This window comes from Salmo salar, chromosome 03, assembly GCF_965601325.2.
Source record: "Salmo salar chromosome 03, fSalSal1, whole genome shotgun sequence".
Classification (NCBI taxonomy): Eukaryota; Metazoa; Chordata; class Actinopteri; order Salmoniformes; family Salmonidae; genus Salmo; species Salmo salar.
The window spans coordinates 75,164,058-75,187,458 of NC_138293.1; the positions used below are offsets into that span (position 1 = coordinate 75,164,058).

General features: G+C 45.0%; 1 protein-coding gene across 1 annotated transcript; it reads right to left on the reverse strand.

Moving 5' to 3' along the window:
* Positions 1 to 9,844: 9,844 nt before the first annotated feature.
* On the reverse strand, positions 9,845 to 22,880 carry LOC106601521 (glial fibrillary acidic protein). Its single transcript, XM_014193763.3, has 9 exons — positions 22,333 to 22,880; positions 13,382 to 13,442; positions 13,149 to 13,244; positions 12,852 to 13,013; positions 12,540 to 12,665; positions 12,153 to 12,373; positions 11,924 to 11,967; positions 11,670 to 11,755; positions 9,845 to 11,443 (listed from the first exon to the last, which is right to left on the reverse strand). The coding sequence occupies exons 1-9, from the start codon at positions 22,857 to 22,859 to the stop codon at positions 11,393 to 11,395; spliced, it is 1,374 nt and encodes a 457-aa protein (XP_014049238.1). The 5' UTR covers positions 22,860 to 22,880; the 3' UTR covers positions 9,845 to 11,392.
* Between the last annotated feature and the right edge of the window lie 521 nt (positions 22,881 to 23,401).

The window sequence follows — 23,401 nt, forward strand, 5'->3', positions numbered from 1 at the left end:
ATGTTTTGATGACAGTATATAGCAGGGCCCCAACTTAACCATTATACTACATGCTAATTACCAATATGGCAAGGGCCTGGACCTGTGGAGGATGGTGGGAGGAGTTATAGCAGGACGGGCTCATTGTAATGTCTGGAATGGGTTAAATGGAACGGTATCAAACACATCTAACATATGGAAACCACGTTTGACTCCATTTATTCCATTCCAGACATTACAATGAACTTGTCCTCCTATAGCTACTCCCACCAGCCTCCTCTGGCCTGGACATACACTTGCACACACCCACACAGACACACAACCACACAGACACCCACACAGACTGGTTTTTTTTATGATGACAGTGTGGCAGCAGGTGTAGGTGTAGATTATTGAGGGGAGACAGCAGAGGGCCCAAGTGCCCACATGGGATCTGTGCCAGAGAAGAGACAGGCACTAATGACCAACTGGGGTGTGTGTTCCGAACAACACTTGTCTCAGTTTCTAAGGAGAATAGATGCTTTTCCATATACGTACAGTTGAAGTTGGAAGTTTACATACACCTTAGACAAATACATTTAAACTCAGTTGTTCACAATTCCAGACATTTAATCCTAGTAAAAATACCCTGTTTTAGGTCAGTAGGATCACCACTTTATTTTAAGAATGTGAAGTATCAGAATAATAGTAGAGAGAACTATTTATTTGAGCTTTTATTTATTTCATCACATTCCCAGTGGGTCAGAAGTTTACATACACTCAATTAGTATTTGGTAGCATTGCCTTTAAATTGTTTAACTTGGGTCAAATGTTTCAGGTAGCCTTCCACAAGTTTCCCACAATAAGTTGGGTGAATTTTGGCCCATTCCTCCTGACAGAGCTGGTGTAACTGAGTCAGGTTTGTAGGCCTCCTTGCTCGCACACGCTTTTTCAGTTCTGCTCACAAATTTTCTATAGGATTGAGGTCAGGGCTTTTTGATGGCCACTCCAATACCTTGACTTTGTTGTCCTTAAGCCATTTTTCCACAACTTTGGAAGTATGCTTGGGGTCATTGTCCATTTGGAAGACCCATTTGCGACCAAGCTTTAACTTCCTGACTGATGTCTTGAGATGTTGCTTCAATATATCCACCAAATTTTCCTACCTCATGATGCCAGCTATTTTGTGAAGTGCACCAGTCACTCCTGCACTAAAGCGCCCCCACAACATGATGCTGCCACCCCCGTGCTTCACGGTTGGGATGGTGTTCTTCAGCTTGCAAGCCTCCCCCTTTTTCCTCCAAACATAACGATGGTCATTATGGCCAAACAGTTCTATTTTTGTTTCATCAGACAAGAGGACATTTCTCCAAAAAGTACGATCTTTGTCCCCATGTGCAGTTGCAAACCGTAGTCTGGCTTTTTTATGGCGGATTTGGAGCAGTGGCTTCTTCCTTGCTGAGCGGCCTTTCAGGTTATGTCGACATAAGACTCGTTTTACTGTGGATATAAATACTTTTGTACCTGTTTCCTCCAGCATCTTCACAAGGTCCTTTGCTGTTGTTCTGGGATTGACTTGCACTTTTCGCACCAAAGTATGTTCATCTCTAGGAGACAGAACGCGTCTCCTTCCTGAGTGGTATGACAGCTGCATGGTCCCATGGTGTTTATACTTGGGTACTATTGTTTGTACAGATGAACGTGGTACCTTCAGACGTTTGGAAATTGCTCCCAAGGATGAGCCAGACTTGTGGAGGTCTACAATATTTTTTTCTGAGGTCTTGGCTGATTTCTTTTTATTTTCCTATGATGTCAAGCAAAGAGGCACTGAGTTTGAAGGTATGCCTTGAAATACATCCACAGGTACACCTCCAATTGACTCAAATTATGTCAATTAGCCTAACAGAAGCTTCTAAAGCCATAACATAATTTTCTGGAATTTTCCAAGCTGCCCCGGAACAAGGCACTTAACCCACTGTTCCTAAGCCGTCATTGTAAATAAGAATTTGTTCTTAACTGACTTGCCTAGTTAAATAAAAATAAAATAGTAATTTCAGATCCTTGTGGTCATTTTTCAAAACCCTAGACTCAAAACTCAAAACAGTCATCACTTGTAACACAGGCTGTCCAATGTTCAAAACATTGCATTGTGGATTTACATTTACATTTACATTTACGTCATTTAGCAGACGCTCTTATCCAGAGCGACTTACAGTAGTGAATGCATACATTTCATACAATTTCATACATTTCATACATTTTTTATCTGTGCTGGCCCCCCGTGGGAATCGAACCCACAACCCTGGTGTTGCAAACACCATGCTCTACCAACTGAGCTACAGGGAAGGCTACAGGGATTCATATCTTTAAAGAAACCTTGTACTTGCAGAGTCATTGGTTCAAACAACGAATTGTTCAGTATGCGTAAATGGCTGTAAGGGAGTCAGGCGCAGGAGAGCAGATATTGGGTACCAAACAGAGCCTTTTATTAGGCGAACCAAAAACACACGGCACAACGAACACGAAATACAACACGGTTTGACATAACCCAGCGCAACCAGCCTAACGTGCACATACATGAAACAATAAACAATCCCACACAAAGACATGGGGGGAACAGAGGGTTAAATACACAACAAGTGATTGAGGGGATTGAAACCAGGTGTGAGGAAAACAAGACAAAACAAATGGAAAATGAAAAGTGGATCGATGATGGCTAGAAGACCGGCGACGCCGAGCGCCGCCCGAACAAGGAGAGGACCCGACTTCGGCGGAAGTCGTGACACTAATTTATCATGAAATACCATAGGAACATTCATTTAGATCACCCACACACAAGATACCAATAGTTTCACTGTGTAGTTGTTTGTACAATCATTAAATATTGTAGTACAAAATATGTGATACATGTTTCATTATGGTACTACACGTAAATACATCACTGTAAAAGGACTAGTAGAGAGAATACTACAGACACAGTGGAATCATTGAACAAAACTTGACATTTATTGATGAAGTACAATAAAATCACAACATAGGTTCCTTTGAATCAAAGCAAAAATAATTAGCTATACTTTTTTTTTTAAACTACAGTAAAACGTCAACTGCAGTGTTCCTCACCTGGCTTACTGTAAAAAGAAAAACAAAGGATTAATTACTGTACTTCTATATTTCCATCAACCCTGTCTTGTGGATTTGGCCACAGGTTCTCATCCACATCACAATGGATGTTTTCATTAGCCAAACATCTTGGGAAGAATCTTCGGGCATGGCAAATCCAGGCCTGACACTGGTCTGCCGTGATGACATTGCATGCGTCATCCATGGCCTGGGGAAGGGTGGCTTGTTCGTGAGGGCCCCTATCATATACCTTCCACCCCCATGTGGAGAAAGATTCCTCAATCAGGTTAAGGAAAGGAGAGTAAGTGTTAAGTACAGGGTGGTAAATTGTGGATGGGCCTGAAACCATGCTTGCACCATTTGAGCATGGTGGAACCTGACATTATCCCACACAATGACATAGGTCACGCCATCAGCTCTACAGACCTGATTTAGCTCATCAAGGAAGGTTACAAGGAGAGCTGCATTATATGATCCAATACGAGGTCTGCGTCCCACCACACCATCTTCCGATATAGCCGCACACATGGTGATGTTGGCCCCACGTTGTCCAGGTACTTGGATGGTTGCCCACTGGCCAATAAAATTCTGACCTCTCCTCCTTGTCTTGGCCAGGTTGAAGCCTGCCTCATCCAAAAAGAGGAATTTGTGATGGTTTTCATCAGCATCCAGCTCCATTATCCTCTAAAAATACATTTTGGAAAGAGAATTACTGATTACAATGATGTAGAATTTTTGGGGAATTTTTCACAACAGGCATCTTGAAACTGAACATGCCTGAACATACTCAGTCCTCAGTTGCTTCACTCTGTCTGCATTTCTTTCAAAAGGCACATGGTATAGCTGTTTTAGAGACACCTGGTGCCTTTTCAGCATTCGTGCAATAGTCTGCAAACTTATGGCTTCCACATTGTTGAACATGTCGTCATTGTCCAAGATGTGCTGCCGAATTTCTGTAAGACGAATATAATTTCTGTCCCGAACCAAATTGACCACAGCCCGTTCTTTTTGGTCAGTCAGAATTTTGCCTCTGCCTCCCCTATTTGGCCTAGTCTCAATTCTGCAGGGAAAATGACAGTAAGAACACATTTAGTCACATCACCTACTCTGTGGTACACATTGGCATGCAGTATACAGTCATTTGACAATTGAGAGTAGCCTAATGTTTAGTGCATGCTGAAGACTTACCGGTTCTCATTGTGGAAAGTTCTGATGATTGAGGCCACGGTTCTGAGGTCTTCTGAGGTTTGGTTGAATCATTCTAGCTGCCTCAGTCATTGTCATGCCATGATTTACAACATGGTCTACAACTATTGCTCGGATTTCATTGGACACTCTCTGCTGTTGCTGCCGCTGTCTTGGCCCGTTCCCCCACACCTCTCAAACGAAGCCCACGACCACCTCTCAGAAGGGGTGCTTGTCCCCTACCATTCCTTTGACCACCACGTCTTCCTCCTCCCACTGCTTGACCTCTATTGTGACCTGGATCACCTGCCGGCTCCATGTTATCGCTATGTTGTTGTAGGTGGATACCACTCATTTCACTATATACTCGTACCACAATGTGAAATCAATCATCAGTAACGAGTAGGCAGTATTGGAAAATAAATGACAAGGGCCTGCATACATACACTCACCAGCCAATAGCCTGCTCCTTCGAACAGCGAATCATGTGGCTGCCTGCAACTCTATATATAGAGTATAGAGAGCTTTAGTCGTTGTTCGACCAAACATTAGAACGGACAAGGTGCCACACATGGTGGTTCCAGCATCTCAGAAACAGCTGCCCTCCTGGGATTTTTACGCACTACAGTCTCTAGAGTTTACAGAGAATGATGCGATAAACAAAACACATTCAGTGAGCGGCAGTTCTGTGGGCAAAAACACCTTGTTAATGAGAGACGTCAGAGGAGAATTTCCAGACTCATTCAAGCTAACAGAAAGGCCACAAATACTCAAATAACAGCTGTTTAAAACAGGGGTGTGCAGAAGGGCATCTCTTAACGTACAACACCGTGAATAATTCAGGCTGTTGTGGAGGCAAAAGGGGATCCTACCCAGTACTAGATAGGTGTACCTAATAAAGTGAGTATACAGTGATGTCAAATCTGAAAACACGGTCTGGAAAAGTGGTACATGGGACCATAGAAACAGTGTCTGATAAAGAATGATTATGAAATATTTTGTCCATAGATAATGTAGTCCAATTGGTTCATGTTCCACGGTAATTGGTGTCAATGGATCTCGTTATCCTGAAACTTTCATGATCTAAACATGGAATATTGTTTGTCAGTTTCCATAAAGCTATGCATTAAGAGTAATGCAACAGTTACTTATCATTTTGATCAGTTGTATCAATTGATAGTTAGATAATTGTAATGAAATGAATAGACAGTCATCTCAGATGTAATGTGTGAATTGCATTTTGAAATGGTAATACTTTGATGTTAAGTTGTGTCATTTTGAACAGGAGATTTTAGTTCAATGAACAAATGATCTTAGCTTTATGTGTATTGTATCCAAGCAATTGGAAAAAGTGTTAGAGTTTTGAAAAATGTTCATTTTGATCATCGGTTGTGAGTTTTGTGTCTAGAGTTGTGAAAAATGACATTAAGGTTCTGAAATTAGTGCCAAGGTGATTGTAAAAAACTGTAATATGAATCATCCCAACATTGATCGGCCTAAAGTTCGTTACTGTATGACCTGTTGATTACGTCCTCTTGATAACGATCGGTCGAGTTGTCAATAACCATCAACAAAGATATATTTAGTGTTTGATGGGTTGATTACACATATTTTGCAAATGTTATCAGAGGTGCAGCGAAATGCTTATGTTTCTGGCTTAAACAGTGCAGTAATACCTAACAATATAAAACAATACACACAAATCCCAAAAATAAAATAAAATAAATTAACAAATATCAGAATGAGCAATGTCAGAGTCCATTATGGATATAATGGTGTGTTTATAGACAGTATGGGCAGGATATGAATAGAAAAGGTGTGTACAGCAGTAGTTATATAGGATGAGCCTTTACTATAATACAGTATATACATATGAAATGGGTTCAGTGACAGTGTACATAGGGCAGCAGTCTCAAAGGTGCAGGGTAGTAACAGTGATTAAGGTTCAGGGCAGGGCAGGGTACTGGGCGGAGGCCGGCTAGTGGTGACTATTAAACAGTCAGATGGTCTGGAGTTGGATGCGTTAATTGACTTGGTGTGTGTGTGTTTGTGTTTGTGTCTGTGTCTGTGTCTGTGTCTGTAGTGTGCCTGTGTGTCCAGAGTGTTCATATGTATTGCTGCATTACTTTAAATGTAGTACCACCGATCATTTTCACTGTCACTGACATGTCTCTCTGTCGTCTCCTGTAGCTCTGATGTATGCCAGTATCTTTGGTAACGTGTGTGTGTGTGTGTGTGTGTGTGTGTGTGTGTGTGTGTGTGTGTGTGTGTGTGTGTGTGTGTGTGTGTGTGTGTGTGTGTGTGTGTGTGTGTGTGTGGGTGTGTGTGTGTGTGGGTGTGTGTGTGGCTGAGTTTACACAGGCAGCCCAATTCTGATATTTTTTTTCACTAATTGGTCAGATCAGCTCTGAAAAACCTCTGATGTGAAAAGATCTGATGTGATTGGTCAAAAGAGCAATTAGTGGAAAAAATATCAGAATTGGGCTGCCTGTGTAAATGTAGCCTTAGTGTGTCAAAAGTCACTGCAGTTGTTTATGGTGTCTACTAGAGAATCAAAGAGACAGAGAGAGTTGCTTTAGGGTGGTGGTGTTTGGTGGAGGGGTTGATGTGCTTGTTCTGTGTTTTGTCTCAATGGGCTTGATGAAATGAGGGCTAAAATTAACCAACAAGCACACATGCCTTCCCATGACCCTTTGGTGACAGGGCCGAGTAGTGCAGGAATGTGTAGTGAAGAGGGGAGAGGACAAGGGGGCTGAGAGGAGAAGGGTGCTGGCTGTAACATAGAGATAGGGCATGTGTATGATGCTCACACATCTAGCATCTCATTACCAGCATTAGTTCTCTGTGCACCTTTACATAATAAGAGCTGAGTACTGCAGTAGTGATTGATGAGAAAGAGTGCTTGATGTTCTGCGCTGATACAAACAAATGCATTAGGGAGCTCATTATGGATTCTGTTAGTGTAGAGAGCTAACAAACACGCTAGTGTCTAAAAGTGTCAGGGAAAGAAGACGGCAGCATACTCATCATCCTCATTAGAATGATTATTTGAGTACAAATGATGGGTCATTTTAGACATCCTCTCTCATGGAGTGAAGAGGTCTGTATTGCCAGGAGCCCTGTGAGTGCATAAGCCGTGGGTGGATTGTACAGGGTTGTGTGATGTTTGGGGTCACCAAGCCATGGGTGGGGTGTACAGGGTTGTGTGATGTTTGGGGTCAACAAGGGGACTTATGTAGAGTGGAGGATTTTGAGAAGCACACTCTTTAGATAACTTAATTGTCACCCCTTTCTCTTCATAGTTCTACAGTACGTATGGCTGCTGAGGAGAAAAAGCTCTTCAATAGTGACCAGTCCTTACCCCCACCTCTGAAAGATTGGCTGGAAAAGTTGCAGTGGGCCAGACGTCAGGGCCCACACCCTGGTGGAGTGAGTGTTTTATCTAGCCAGAATTCCTTCAGCTCGAGGCCACCTCCATCCCAGACCTGAGACACGCCAGTCCACTGACAAGAACCAGGCTAAATAGACACATCAAATCAAATCAAATGTTATTTGTCACATGCGTCAAATACAACTGGTGTAGACCTTACAGTGAAATGCTGACTTACAAGCCCTTAACCAACAATGCAGTTTTAAGAAAAGTAAGTGTTAAGTAAAAAATTGATTAATAAAAAATAAAAGTAACAAATAATTAAAGAGCAGCAGTAAAATAATATTAGTGAGGCTAAAAACAGGGGTTCTGGTACACAGTCAATGTGCGGGGAGAGCGGTTAGTCCAGGTAATTGAGGTAATATGTACATGTAGGTAAAGTTAAAGTGTCTATGCATTGATAATAAACAGAGTAGCAGCAGCGTAAAGGGGGGGGGGGGGGGGCAATGCAAATTGTCTGGGTAACCATTTGATTAGCTGTTCAGGAGTCTTATGGCTTGGGGTAGAAGCTGTTAAGAACCCTTTTGGAACTTGACTTGGCGCTCCGGTACCGCTTGCTGTGCGGTAGCAGAGAGAACATTCTATGACTAGGGTGACTGTAGTCTTTGGCAATTTGACACTGCCTGGTATAGAGGTCCTGGATGGCAGGAAGCTTGGCCCCAGTGATGTACTGGGCCGCACGCACTACCCTCTGTAGTGCCTTGCAGTCGGAGGCCGAGCAGTTGCCATACCAGGCAGTGATGCAACCAGTCAGGATGCTCTCGATAGTGCAGCTGTAGAACATTTTGAGGATCTGAGGACCCATGCCAAATCTTTTCAGTCTGCTAAGGGGGAATAGGCATTGTCGTGCCCTCTTCACGACTGTCTTGGTGTGTTTGGACCATGATAGTTTGTTGGTGAAGTGGACACCAAGGAACTTGAAGCTTTCAACCTGCTCCACTACAGTACTGTACTGCACACACACACAAACACACATACACATGTGCACATACACACCAGTGGCGGCTTCTGAGATAAGCTGCGTGAGGACGGCCTCATTGAAATGGCTGGAACGGTATAAATGGGACAGTATCAAACACATAAAACATATGGAAAGCACATGTTTGACTCCGTTCCATTTTTCCATTCCAGCCATTACAATGAACCTGCCCTCCTATAGCTCCTCCCTCCAGCCTCCACTGATACACACACCAACACACAGAAATACATTAGCTGTACGGTGAGTAAAGGATGGCCTCTGCGTGACTGGGACTCCTATAGACCTGCACCCCACATACCTACACGCATGTTTCCTCCTTCAACTACTTTCTGGCTGTTTGTCAGAAGGGACCCAGAGAACAGTCTATATGATGAGAGCACTTATATAATCTCTCTTTGAGTCATTGTCCTTACAGGAAGACTTCTAGATTCTGGGCAGGGAGTGAAGTGAAGGGTCCTTGAGGGCTGAACGTGTGGATAGGTTGTTAGATCATTCAACACAGTGTTACAGTCTGACCCCGTCTGTGAGAGAATATACTGTCTATGTGCTTCTGTAGGGGCCTGGGCAGAGCACTGACAATGACACTGACAAGTGACGATGACAGTACTGTAAATCTAGGCTTTGGTGCCGAACCCTCCCACCTCAATTCCCCTCGCCACTGGACAACAACCAACGTAGTGATGATGATGAACATTGACCCCTCCTGTCAATCTCAGCGGTCAGCCATGCCAGTCATCATCTCTCCCACATACCTCTAATGTGGGACCTGATACAGAGATCGGCTGTCAGACTCAGTTATACTCATTCACCGCAGACAGATAGCGCAAACAGGAGCCTACATATGGATGGATGATTATCATTATGATAAATGACGCATGTTGATTATGAGTATGTGGGTTTTATTGATTATGATCAATCAACAAGTGCCCAACTGTCCTCCTGAAATCTGGCGCCCCACACGACGAGTTTCTAACGTGGTGTACGCACATCAACAACTTGGAGGTGCTGGGTATATAAAATAAAGTCATCAGTGAGCTGGTACTGTATCTATCTTTATTTCATGAGCTCACACAATCATACAACGGTACACATTCAATCCAAGCAACAGCTTGTGTTGGACTAAACAAAGCAAATAAAAACGGTCATTCACAAAAGACTCATTCAGACACAAATACTAATCAAACAAAATGGCTTTATTGTTGTTAGCGGGTTGTCATAATGTTGGTCAAATCTAAGGTTATATTCACATCTTGTAGGTTTTTCTTAGACCTACTGCAGTGTGGTTCAGCTGTGGCTATTGTAAGATGCAGACAAAAATAGTATCTAGAGCTGACGGGTGGAGACACGAAGGCAAAGCAGAGGGAAGGGAGATGTGAAAGAAAGGCAGGCATGTTAGAAGATGGTTACGGTTGGTGTTTAGTGAAGAATGAAAAGCAGTCTGTAGGCACCATCTGTACTGAATGGTAGGTGACAGGGGTGTCAGTTTGTTTATGTCAGCAGGGGTTCTAAGCAGATGGAGAGAGCTGGGATTAACAGTTAGTGTTGTGACAGCCACCCGCCAACCCTCCTCCTCTCCTCCTCTCCTCCAACCCCCTCCTCTCCTCCTCTCCTCCTCTCCTCCTCTCCTCCTCTCCTCCTCTCCTCCAACCCCCCTCCTCTCCTCCACCCTCCAAGCCCCCCCAGGGCTTCTTGCAGAGGGCTGTCATCAGGGAGACACCATGTAACCCCACCCGCTCCACCACCACCAAGCTATCTCAGCAACACCCTCTTTTGTGTCTCTCTACAATCACTGACACTCCAGAGATGGGGCTGGGGGAGGAACAGGGGATTTCAGAGGTAAGGGTCTCGTCAATACTCCCTGTCTCACCTCCATCCTGTCCCTCTCACCCCTGTTCCCAGGCACTGTTCTAGTGTTAAAATATGATGTTGCAATGAAACAGTGGAACCAGAGACAGTGCATCCAGAGAGAGAGAGAGAGGGGGAGGAGTGTATGACAGAGGGATGAAATAGATAGGATGTTTGGCCCTAGAGGAGAGTTACATCAGCTTCTTTCTTTTCACCAACAGTTCTGCCAAAAGCACTGTCATACACACGTCATCTTCCTTGTCTGAGACCCGTCCTGTCCACTGCTAACCCCAGCAACTGTACTTTCCTCTTGACTTCTCACATCCACTCAAACCACACAACTTCAGCATGACCCCTGCCACTAGCTGAATAACAATCACTACATTTCAAGGCCTCCTCTCTGGCTACTATCCAAACACAATGAGAACATGTCCCACTCTGATCTGTCACTATTATGAGCTGAACAAAAAATACATTTCCAAGCATTAAGTCTGTTAATCACAAAGGGTAGTAGTCCAAGACCCTTCCTTCTAAGGTGCATGGCCACACTTCCCAGCACTAAAGCCTATCTCCAGTTACAGCAATACAAAAATAATACTTTTTGGCAAAAATGCTAACAAGGATGCAATGAGGGATTTTGTTTTGTTTCAACAAAATGCAGCTCCTAAGTATTTAATGATGTAGCATGGTCTGGGGGTGATGATGAAGAGGAGAGGAAGGGGATGGTGAGGTGGTTGCAACTGGGGGGACTTTGAGGTTTGGGGAAGAGGGAGGTGCCTGGTCAGGAAAGGGTGTTATTATCATGCAAGGCCTCTAAGCGTTACTGGGGAGTGGGGACAGTATGACAGACATATAGCTAGCACCATCTGTGTCCTTTAAGGACTGTCAGGAATCTCCTTCCTCTCAGCCGTAGACTCCTTAATGATCTGAAACACAGAGAGCAGGGAACAGGGCATGTTGGGTTGTAGATGCAGCAGTAGCGAGGGACTGTCTATAAGTGATCTGAAAGCTTGTGAAATTGCATGTATTGAATAATACAATGTAGCATGCTGCCCTCTGGAGGAGTTAAGCAGGAAGCGAGCACATTCACACATCTGATATGGGAATAAATCCCCCATGGATTCATTCAGTGATCTATGGTGTTCTACATACCTCCCCGTCTCTAGTCTCCACAGTCCGCACTATGATGCTCCTCTTGACATGGGTCTCTGGAGAGAACTTAGTGTCCATACTGCTCTCTATACTCAGGGAGAGGGTGAGAGAGACCTTTAGCTTTCAGATGCCCATGAGAGCCGAATCCTAACTTGAGATTTATGCATCAGCACATCATTCATATGGCTGGGGTAAATTATTAAATGCCAGGATAGACTATGCTAATATGTCTGGGTCGGGATACCCTTACTCACCTCTGAACTGCAGGTTGGAGAAGCTCTGCATTGGAACAGTGATCCTGAGGAAGAGGAAGAGAGACTATCAGTAATTACCAGCCACCACCTATTGTCTCCTCCCGAACCAGCTCATTAGATCCACATTATTTTTCCCACTTTATTCCCTCCAACCCCCTCTCTCTCCATCCCTCCTCCCTCCTCTCTTCCTACCTTCTACCCTCCTTCCTCTCCACCGTTATCTCCTCACCTGCTCTCCTCTCCCTCCAGCAGCTTCCTGTAGGTAGCGATCTCTATGTCCAGGGCCAGTTTGACGTTGAGCAGGTCCTGATACTCCTGCAGGTGTCTGGCCATCCCCTCCTTCAGAGTCTGGATCTCCTCCTCCAGATGACCCACCGTATCCTGGTAACCAGCCGTCTCCACGGAGAAACGGTCCTCCATCTCACGCAGCTGCTGCTCCAGGGACTCGTTCTGCAGGAGAGGAGGAAGAGAGGGAGAAGGAAAGGAAGGGGGTTAGAGCTTTGGAAAGAGATGAAAGAGTAGAGGTGGTTCAGTTAGAGAGGGGAGTCATGGAACTCATGGTCTTCTCATGTCTCATTGTTGACACAGCACACTCTGCTCTGATTGGACAACTCACTGTTCCACGGAGTGCCTCCACGTCACAGGTCATGGCCTGGAGTTGCCGGCGGTACTCGTTGCCCTCCTGTTTGGCCAATCGCAAGGCGTCTGCGTTCCGAGTAGCTGCGTCGGTCAAGTCGGCAAACTGTGCATAACAACAAAAGGAGAGACAGGACAGTTTAAAAGTCTGCATCTTATAGTGTGTTGTCAATGTGTGCATTGTGCAACACCTGGCTGTATGCATGTTAATCTGTATGGTAGTGTGTCTGCCTGTGCTTGTACAGTAATGTGTGTACATGTATGTGCAATAGCCCAAGCTTTCTGATATGACCTTGGAGCGGTACCACTCCTCCGTCTCCTGAATGTTCGAGGAGGCCACAGACTCATACTGGACCCGGATGTCCCTCAGAGCAGCGGTCAGGTCTGGCTTGGACACGTCCACATCCACATGGACCTGCTGGGCCATCAGCTGCTCCTGCAGCTCACGCAGCTCCTATAGAGAACCAACCACAGGCTTACAGGTTAAAGGTCACCTCTTTCACTCTCTGAATATTCACTATTTACTTTAGAGATGGAAACAGAGGTTGGTCAGTAAGGACCATAGAGACGAGGGGAAGCTGAAGCTCACCTCCTCATGGATCTTCTTGAGGAAGGCAATCTCATCCTGCAGCGCGTCTATCTTCCTCTCCAACTGGACACGGTTCAGAGACGCCTCATCCACGTCCTACACACAGAGAATCCTTAGGTCAATGTCACATGTATATTCCTCATATAAAAACACGGGCTGTGAAGATCACATGCAAAGAGGGACATGGGCAATAATAGTGAAATTGATACAAATTATGAGAGAAATGACCTCACCTGTCTAAAGGCGTTCAAGTTGCTTTCTGCATCCTGTCTAAGAACCATCTCATCTTGCAGTCTGATTGAAAGGGAAACAGAGAGTGAGGAAAAATAGAAAACAGACAGATAAAAGGAGAGGCAGTGTTAGAGTGCACACTAAGTCCTCTCATTGGTCACGCAAAGAGGATCCATGCACCTCAGATAAAACATTGTTTCAACCTATTCTCTATTGATACAAAGTCAATGAATCCCGGTCATGATCCCACCAAATGACCCAATATATATGATCATGTTTTCCATCCAGAAAAGTGAAGGGATCTGTAACGCCCTGGCCATAGAGAGGGGTTTTTTGTTCTTTATTTTGGTTAGGCCAGGGTGTTACATTGGGTGGGCGTTCTATGTTCTTTTTCTAGGTTTTTTGTATTTCTTTGTTTTGGGCCGTGTGTGGCTCCCAATCAGGCACAGCTGTAGTTCGTTGTTGTTGATTGGGAGTCACACATAAGGAGCATGTTTTTCCTTTGGGTTTTGTGGGTAATTGTTTCTGTTAGTGTTTGCACCTGACAGGACTGTTGGCTGTCAGTTTTCTTGTTTTTTGTATAGTGTTCACGTTGTTCTATTAAAACACTAATGATGAACACATCCTCCGCTGCGTATTGGTCCATCCACCTTTTTTGACAATGACTTCTCTGTTTCATCTGACGACGAAGACAGCTGTTACAGAATTACCCACCAACCACGGACCAAGCAGCGGAGGAAGGAGAAGCGCCAGGAGAGGAGCGTTCAGGATTCGTGGACTTGGGAGGAAATCCTGGATGGGAAAGGACCATGGGCTCAAGCTGGGGATTATCGCCGCCCGCAGTGGGAGATCGAGGCGGCGAGAGCTGAGAGGCGCTGGTACGAGGCAAGGGAGCGTGACAGACACGAGAGGCAGCCCCAAAACATTTTTTGGGGGGGGCACACGGGGAGATTGGCGGAGTCAGGCGGTACTGTGGTCAGGCGGTACCTGGTCCGTCCTGTGCCTCCTCCTAGGACCAGGCCTCCAGTGGGTCTCCCCATCCTGGTCCGTCCTGTGCCTCCTCCTAGGACCAGGCCACCAGTGGGTCTCCCCATCCTGGTCCGTCCTGTGCCACCTCCCAGGACTAGGCCTCCAGTGGGTCTCACCAGTCCGGAGCCGCCAGAGCTGCCCGCCAGTCCGGAGCCGCCAGAGCTGCCCGCCAGTCCGGAGCCGCCAGAGCTGCCCGCCAGTCCGGAGCCGCCAGAGCTGCCCGCCAGTCCGGAGCCGCCAGAGCTGCCCGCCAGTCCGGAGCCGCCAGAGCTACCCGCCAGTCCGGAGCCACCAGAGCTGCCCGCCAGTCCGGAGCCACCAGAGCTGCCCGCCAGTCCGGAGCCGCCAGAGCCGCCCGCCAGTCAAGGCCCGCCAGAGCCGACCGCCTGTCCGGAGCCGCCAGAGCCGCCCGCCCGCCCGCCCGCCTGTCCAGAGCCGCCCGCCTGTCCGGAGCCGTCAGAGCTGCCCGCCTGTCCAGAGCAGTCAGAGCCGCCCGGTGAGTCCTGTGCCTACGCCTAGGGCCAGGCCTCTAACATGTCTCCTCAGCCTGGTGAATCCTGGGTCAGTGCCGCCGGAGCCGCCAGGGACGCCCGCCAGCCAGGCGCAGCCATCGCCGCCCGCCAGCTGGGCGCAACCAGGGTCACCTGCCAGCCGGGCGCAGCCATCGCCGCCCACCAGCCGGGCGCAACCATCACCGCCCGCCAGCCGGGCGCAACCAGGGTCGCCCGCCAGCCAGGCGCAACCATCACCGCCAGCCGGGTGCAACCAGGGTCGCCCGCCAGCCAGGCGCAACCATCACCGCCCGCCAGCCGGGCGCAACCATGGTCACCTGCCAGCCGGGCGCAGCCATCGCCGCCCACCAGCTGGGCGCAACCATCACCGCCAGCCGGGTGCAACCAGGGTCGCCCGCCAGCCAGGCGCAACCATCACCGCCCGCCAGCCGGGCGCAACCATGGTCACCTGCCAGCCGGGCGCAGCCATCGCCGCCCACCAGCCGGGCGCAACCATCACCTCCCGCCAGCCGGGCACAACCAGGGTCGCCCGCCAGCCGGGCGCAGCCATCGCCGCCCGCCAGCTGGGCGCAGCCATCGCCGCCTGCCAGCCGGGCGCAGCCATCGCCGCCCGCCAGCCGGGCGCAACCATCACCTCCCGCCAGCCGGGCGCAACCAGGGTCACCCACCAGACCTTCGGTGCAGCCAGGTGCGCCACCTAAGAGGGCGACGCCAAGGGTGGAGCAGAGGCCACGTCCCGCACCTGAGCCGCCGCCGTAAGAAGGCCCACCCGGACCCTCCCCTTCAGTGTCAGGTTTTCCGGCCGGAGTCCGCACCTTGGGGGGGGGGGGGTACTGTAACGCCCTGGCCATAGAGAGGCGTTTTTTGTTCTTTATTTTGGTTAGGCCAGAGTGTTACATTGGGTGGGCGTTCTATGTTCTTTTTCTAGGTTTTTTGTATTTCTTTGTTTTGGGCCGTGTGTGGCTCCCAATCAGGCACAGCTGAAGTTCGTTGTTGTTGATTGGGAGTCACACATAAGGAGCATGTTTTTCCTTTGGGTTTTGTGGGTAATTGTTTCTGTTAGTGTTTGCACCTGACAGGACTGTTGGCTGTCAGTTTTCTTGTTTTTTGTATAGTGTTCACGTTGTTCTATTAAAACACTAATGATGAACACATCCTCCCCTGCATATTGGTCCACCTTTTCTGACGATGACTTCTCTGTTTCATCTGACGACAAAGACAGCCGTTACAGGATCATGATTAGGATATGATTAAATGTGTCTATGTATGAATATTCTTTTATACATAATGACATGAATAAACTGATGATAAGGACTGTGAGTACCACTTGTCTTCCATGCTGCAGTAGCAGAGTTTGCAGTAGGTGGGCTGAGCTCAGCTGAATGGAGAGCTTACATATCATTAGCCATTCACTTCTATACATCAGCCTGCCATCAGCCTTTCCCATGGAGGCGGAGTTTACGGATTCAGAATGGAGCCAAAAAACACACACACACACGCACAAACAAGCACACGAACACGCACAAACAAGCACGCACACATGAACACGCACGCACACACACACACACACACTTCCAAACTCCATCTGCCACTATCTGCCCCACACTGAAACACACATGCTCACACACGCTCAAACTCAGATCTGTATTTATTCAGACTGATGAATTGGTGTTAGAGAGTAGAGTTGGGAAACCGGCAGGAAACACTAACTGACCTCTAACCTTGTCAACCTTCACCATCGATACTCATGCTGAGCTCTTAGAGGTGAAAAGCAGCTGTGTGATAATGTTTTTTTTATATTGCTTTGGTGCTATTTTCACACAAATGTGGTGAATTTTCAAAACTCTTAGTACAAACTAACATTTGTTAGTTATATTCAAAACCTTTTATTGTGCACTCATTTAATTTGGAGACATCTTTCACCAAACAACCATAGATCCTAAATATAAGCTTACTTTGAAATTGATTAAATCACCAAAATACAATATAATGATATCTTCTCAATTAAGTTGTTTTAACAACCAGTGTCACGTCCTGACCATAGAAAGCTTTTATTTTCTATGGTAGAGTAGGTCAGGGCGTGACAGGGGTTTTTGTCTAGTTAAATTTTCTATGTTGTGTGGTTCTAGTTTCTGTATTTCTATGTTTTTGTTGGGATGATCTCCAATTAGAGGCAGCTGGTCATCGTTGTCTCTAATTGGGGATCATATTTAAGTTATTGTTTTTCCCACTAGGGTTTGTGGGAGATTATTTTGAGTTAGTGTACGTTTCACCTCTTCGTCACGGTTTGTTTTGTTTATTAGTTTATTTGTATGTCTTGCATAGTTTCACAGTTAAAGTAAAATGTGGAACGATACACACACTGCGCCTTTGTCTCCTTCATCATGCGACAAACGTGACAACCAGTTAATTACAAATTGCCCTTTGAATGTAATTTTCTACAGTACTGTAAATTACAGTACATTACACTGTTTTCACATTAGGCAATACACTTGCACTACCCATCAAAATTGACTGAAAATTACATTTCCATAATTTCTATCCCATGTGTGATCAAACGTATGATCATTAAAGATATCTTTCATAATCATTGATGTAAAAATAAATGGATTATTCAGATATAATTACAACATAGGTGTACTGTAACCAAATGAAAGAAATGAAAGAAACATAATGTTTAGCAGGCATTAGCTTGCATCAAGCCTGTCTTGAGCACTGTTTCAGTTTTAAATACTCAATATTTAGAAAAAAACGGACGATTTTAGTTAAGGTTGGGAATGTCAATACAATCAAACTAGCAAGGGCAGTTTTAATTATCTAAAGTTGTGCTGTTGCTACTGCCTGTAAACACACAGTCCAGTTCGAAGTGAATGATGGCAGGCCCGTGTGGCAAATGGCATATTTACTTATAGGCCTACTGTAACTCTGATTGGCTATGGCGCACCGGCCTGGACAAGACAGATGGTTTTTCATTTTTTTATTTACTGCAGTGTCTATTAATTGTCCAAATGCACTGCCGCTTTCCCACTCTATATTGATACAGAATTTTTACAAATGCCTTACTATACGTCATTCCCAAACATTCTATGAATTTATGAAAACGTGAAAATTACCTTATCTAAATGCTCGCTTGTCCGATTTTTAAAAACATTTGTCATATTCTTCCATATGAACAGATGTCAGTTCCACCTTAAGGAAGAACAGGTCTACGCAAAGTATAGTGTCATTGTTTTCAGGGAGGTATGCCCATGACGATAGGAGGGACAGGAGGCAGACTCAGGCCAAGGGCAGGGCAGCCACCTGAAATGCCATACAAAGGCAAAGAGCAGTCTACGCAAACAGTGAATCTGAGAAAAATGGCTTTATAGTATTTTTTTACTCTCCAGCCAAATATGTTGTAGGTAGATAAGTGATAATGCACTGACAAATTATCTTATTATAACCATGACCACTTACCTGACCTATGACCCCTAAAATGCTGATACTGCACTCTGCCTTTGTATGACAAACAACTATATGGGTAATGCAAAAGAAAAGTACAGTATCTACAATCTAAATGTGTTTATCCAACTTTTTGACTGTCTCATGGTGTGTGTGTGAGGGTATGTTATGATCGGGATGGCCTGAACTCAGAGCCCGATAGAATACCAAGGCAAACTGCAGGAACTTCACTTAGTAACTTCACTTACTGCTGTTTGCATTGGTTCTTACGTGGATATTGTAGTTACTGCACATTTGAAACTCAATTTTCTTTGAAAACGGAAGATAATTGAACCAGGAGACTACAAAGCCTGATTTCTGTCTTAACTCAATTTGACCAAATGTGTAGTGCTGCTGTTTTCAATTGTATGACAGAGAACATCTCTAATCTTGTCAATATCAGATTATAAATGTTTTGCAGTGAAGTAAAATCAAATCAAAGTGTATTGGTTGCGTACACAGATGTACAGATGTTATTGCAGGTGCACTAGTACTGGAACCCATTGTGTCATTTCTCTTTTTCTCTCTGCATTGTAGGGAAGGGACCATAAGTAAGCATTTCACTGTTCATCTACACCTGTTGTTTAAGAAGTGACAAATACAATTTTATTTTATTTTATTTGTGCAGTGAAATGCTTATAAAATGCTTATAAATGCTTCATCATCATAATAGTGCATTATATTTATACTTTACAAACATACTTTTTCATCATTTAGTTCTCTAAAACTGCAGTAGAAAATAAATCTAAAATCTATAGGTTAACCAAACGGTTAAGTGATTATCAATTAAGAGCAGTCGGTTAATAGTAAAATGTAATTTTATTAAAATGAGAAGACAATCATAGAAAAAGTAAAGTGAGCATTGCATTGTGAAAAGCAATTACTTTAAACGAACATGTATTGCACTGTGAATGTGAAACATGTATTTCCAGATGAAACACTAATTAAGTTTGGGAAAAAAGTGACTGTATGATTTGATGTTGTACTCACTCAATTGAGTTGAGAAATGACTACCTTTCTGATGATGTGGTTTGAGTTCTGTACTAAGTGTTGTGAAAAACTACCACATACTGAACCAAGGCAATTGAAAAGATCTGTATTCAGAGAGCAGTGACACTCACACACACGTCTCTGATCCATAGTATACACAGGCTCAGAAACCATTACACACTTAGATGTTCCCTTTGTCCTTTGCAACAACAAAAAAACATCCTCTGAAAACATAAGCTATAACCTCATAACTATAAACTATGCCACTTAAGCAATAAACCAATAAACATAACTAAGAAGCGTGCATTTTACGAATGAGTATTAAGGGGGAGCAGGCAACAACAGAACATCTGCCTGGCTCCCTGGTCTCTTTGTGGAAATCAGCTCTAATGTGTTTCCTCCATTCCTCCACACTCATTGAATGGCTGTAGGGGTCTGGTCAGGATCAAGTTTAGAAAGACGGACACCCATTGAGTAGAGGTCGACCGATTAATCGGAATGGCCGATTAATTACGGCCGATTTGAAGTTTTCATAACAATCGGCAATAGGTATTTTTGGACACCGATTAGCCGATTTTTTTTATTTTATTTTTATTTATTTGTAAAAAAAAAATAAAAAAATACACCTTTATTTAACTAGGCAAGTCAGTTAAGAACACATTCTTATTTTCAATGACGGCCAAGTACGGTGGGTTAACTGCCTTGTTCAGGGGCAGAACGACAGATTTTTACCTTGTCAGCTCGGGGATTCAATCTTGCAACCTTACGGTTAACTAGTCCAACGCTCTAACCACCTGCTTTACATTGCACTCCACGAGGAGCCTGCCTGTTACGCGAATGCAGTAAGAAGCCAAGGTAAGTTGCTAGCTAGCATTAAACTTATCTTATAAAAAACAATCAATCAATCAATCAATCAATCAATCATAATCACTAGTTAACTACACATGGTTGATGATATTACTAGTTTATCTAGCCTGTCCTGCGTTGCATATAATCGATGCGGTGCGCATTCGCGAAAAAGGCCTGTCATTGCTCCAACGTGTACCTAACCATAAACATCAATGTCTTTCTTAAAATCAATACACAAGTATATATTTTTAAACCTGCATATTTAGTTAATATTGCCTGCTAACATGAATTTCTTTTAACTAGGAAAAATGTGTCACCTCTTGCAACAGAGTCAGGGTATATGCAGCAGTTTGGGCCGCCTGGCTCGTTGCGAACTGTGTGAATACTTTTTCTTCCTAACAAAGACAGCCAACTTCGCCAAACGGGGGATGATTTAACAAAAGCTCATTTGCGAAAACAGCACAATCGTTGCACGACTTTACCTAACCATAAACATCAATGTCTTTCTTAAAATCAATACACAGAAGTATATATTTTAAACCTGCATATTTAGCTAAAAGAAATCCAGGTTAGCAGGCAATATTAACCAGGTGAAATTGTGTCACTTCTCTTGCGTTCATTGCACACAGAGTCAGGGTTTATGCAACAGTTTGGGCCGCCTGACTCGTTGCGAACTAATTTGCCAGAATTGTACGTAATTATGACATAACATTGAAGGTTGTGCAAAGTAACAGGAATATTTAGACTTAGGGATGCCACCTGTTAGATAAAATACGGAACGGTTCCGTATTTCACTGATAGAATAAACGTTTTGTTTTCGAGATGATAGTTTCCGGATTCGACCATATTAATGACCTAAGGCTCGTATTTCTGTGTGTTTATTATATTATAATTAAGTCTATGATTTGATATTTGATAGAGCAGTCTGACTGAGCGGTGGTAGGCACCAGCAGGCTCGTAAGCATTCATTCAAACAGCACTTTTGTGCGTTTTGCCAGCAGCTGTTCGCAATGCTTCAAGCATTGCGCTGTTTATCAACTCCCGAGATTAGGCTGGTGTAACCGATGTGAAATGGCTAGCTAGTTAGCGGGGTGCGCGCTAATAGTGTTTCAAACGTCACTCGCTCTGAGACTTGGAGTAGTTGTTCCCCTTGCTCTGCATGGGTAACGCTGCTTCGAGGGTGGCTGTTGTCGATGTGTTCCTGGTTCGAGCCCAGGTAGGAGCGAGGAGAGGGACGGAAGCTATACTGTTACACTGGCAATACTAAAGTGCATATAAGAACATCCAATAGTCAAAGGTATATGAAATACAAATGGTATAGAGAGAAATAGTCCTATAATAACCTCAACCTAAAACTTCTTACCTGGGAATATTGAAGACTCATGTTAAAAGGAACCACCAGTTTTCATATGTTCTCATGTTCTGAGCAAGGAACTTAAACATTAGCTTTCTTACATGGCACATATTGCACTTTTACTTCCTTCTCCAACACTTTGTTTTTGCATTATTTAAACCAAATTGAACATGTTTCATTATTTATTTGAGGCTAAATTGATTTTATTGATGTATTATATTAAGTTAAAATAAGTGTTCATTCAGTATTGCTGTAATTGTCATTATTACAAATAATAGTTTTTTTTTTTTAAATCGGGCGATTAATCGGAATAGCTTTTTTTTGGTCCTCCAATAATTGGTATCAGTATCGGCGTTGAAAAATCATAATCGGTTGACCTCTACCATTGAGTAAAGCCTTCTCAGAGCACAGTGTTTTCAATAACTAACAAGCCAAAGCATCTACTGAGCAATTTTATCATGTAACACGATATCCAGTTATACTGAATTGTGTTATGTCAACTATCCACTTGTTGGTTTTAGACTGTAGCAAAGATTCCAATTCAAAATGAACATATTGACCAAAACACATGCCAAACACTAGGAACCCACTAAATCAAATTCCGAATAAACTTTTAAGTGGACAGAATGTTGAAGCAATTAGAACTCCACAATATCAATTGGAACTCCAAAATACTAAAACAAAGTAGACTGATCAATGCCCAATTGTAGTGATGGAAATGAGACTGCCTCATGCTCACCTCTGTTTGAGCGTGGCCATGTCAGCAGCCATATTGTCCCTCTCTATCTCCAGCCGGGCCTTCCCAGCGCTGAGTCCGTCCACCTGCCTGCGCAGCTCCCTCAGCTCCTCCTGGAAGATGTCCCCCAGACGGCTGGGCTCCTTCCCTCTCAGTTGGTTCAGCTCCGTCACCAGCACCGTGTTCTGCTGCTCCAGGAAGCGCACCTTCTCTATAAAGCTGGCGAAGCGGTCGTTAAGACCCATCATCTCCACCTTCTCGTTGGTGCGCGTCTCCCGGTACTGGGCCTTGAGGAGTGAGTCAGCCGAGAAGTCCAGCCGGTTCCCAGGGGTCCCCAGGAGCATGGCCCCTCCAGCCGACCCCAGGGAGAGACGGGAAATGGTGCTGGAGTGGGTCAGGTGGCGGGGGCTCCCATGGAGGGAGAAGCGGCTGGAGGAGAGACTGCTGAGCCGCACGCCCCCACCCACGCTGCCGGCCCCCTGGGGCCCGAAACGCTTCCTGTAAGACGACAGGACTCTCTGACTCTCCATGGCTGGAATGAAACCCTGTCAGGGCACACACATGCCTTTTATAGGGATAGACATCCCCCATCCTGAGAGAGAGTACACAGGGAGGGGCAAAAGGGACGGGCCGGGCCGGTCACTGAATAGGACACAGAGAGGGACAGACAGAAAGAGAAAGAGAGAGAGAGAGAGAGAGAGAGAGGAGGGTGGTTTATGTGACACTCAAAAGCTGTGTGCCAGGGATTGTTTGTGCTCGTCCACTCAGCTACAAATGTCTCCTGGCCTTTCTCTCTCTCCCTCTCTCGTCCTTGTTTGAATAGGATTTGGTGCGACAGAGCTTGGCTACCAAATCAAAGCTGCCTCCCACACATGCTCAGTCACACAGACACAGATGGGGACAGAGTGTGATTGAAAGGGAAGAAAAGAAGCAGGGAGGTGAAGGAATGAGATCTCTTTTCCTCCATTCCTGTTAGTTGGTGACTAATAGGGTCAGAAAAAGAGAGGGACAGAGAAAAATGGGACAGAGAGAGGGTCAGATAGTAGCTGTGTTCTTGTGTGGCACTCTGTCT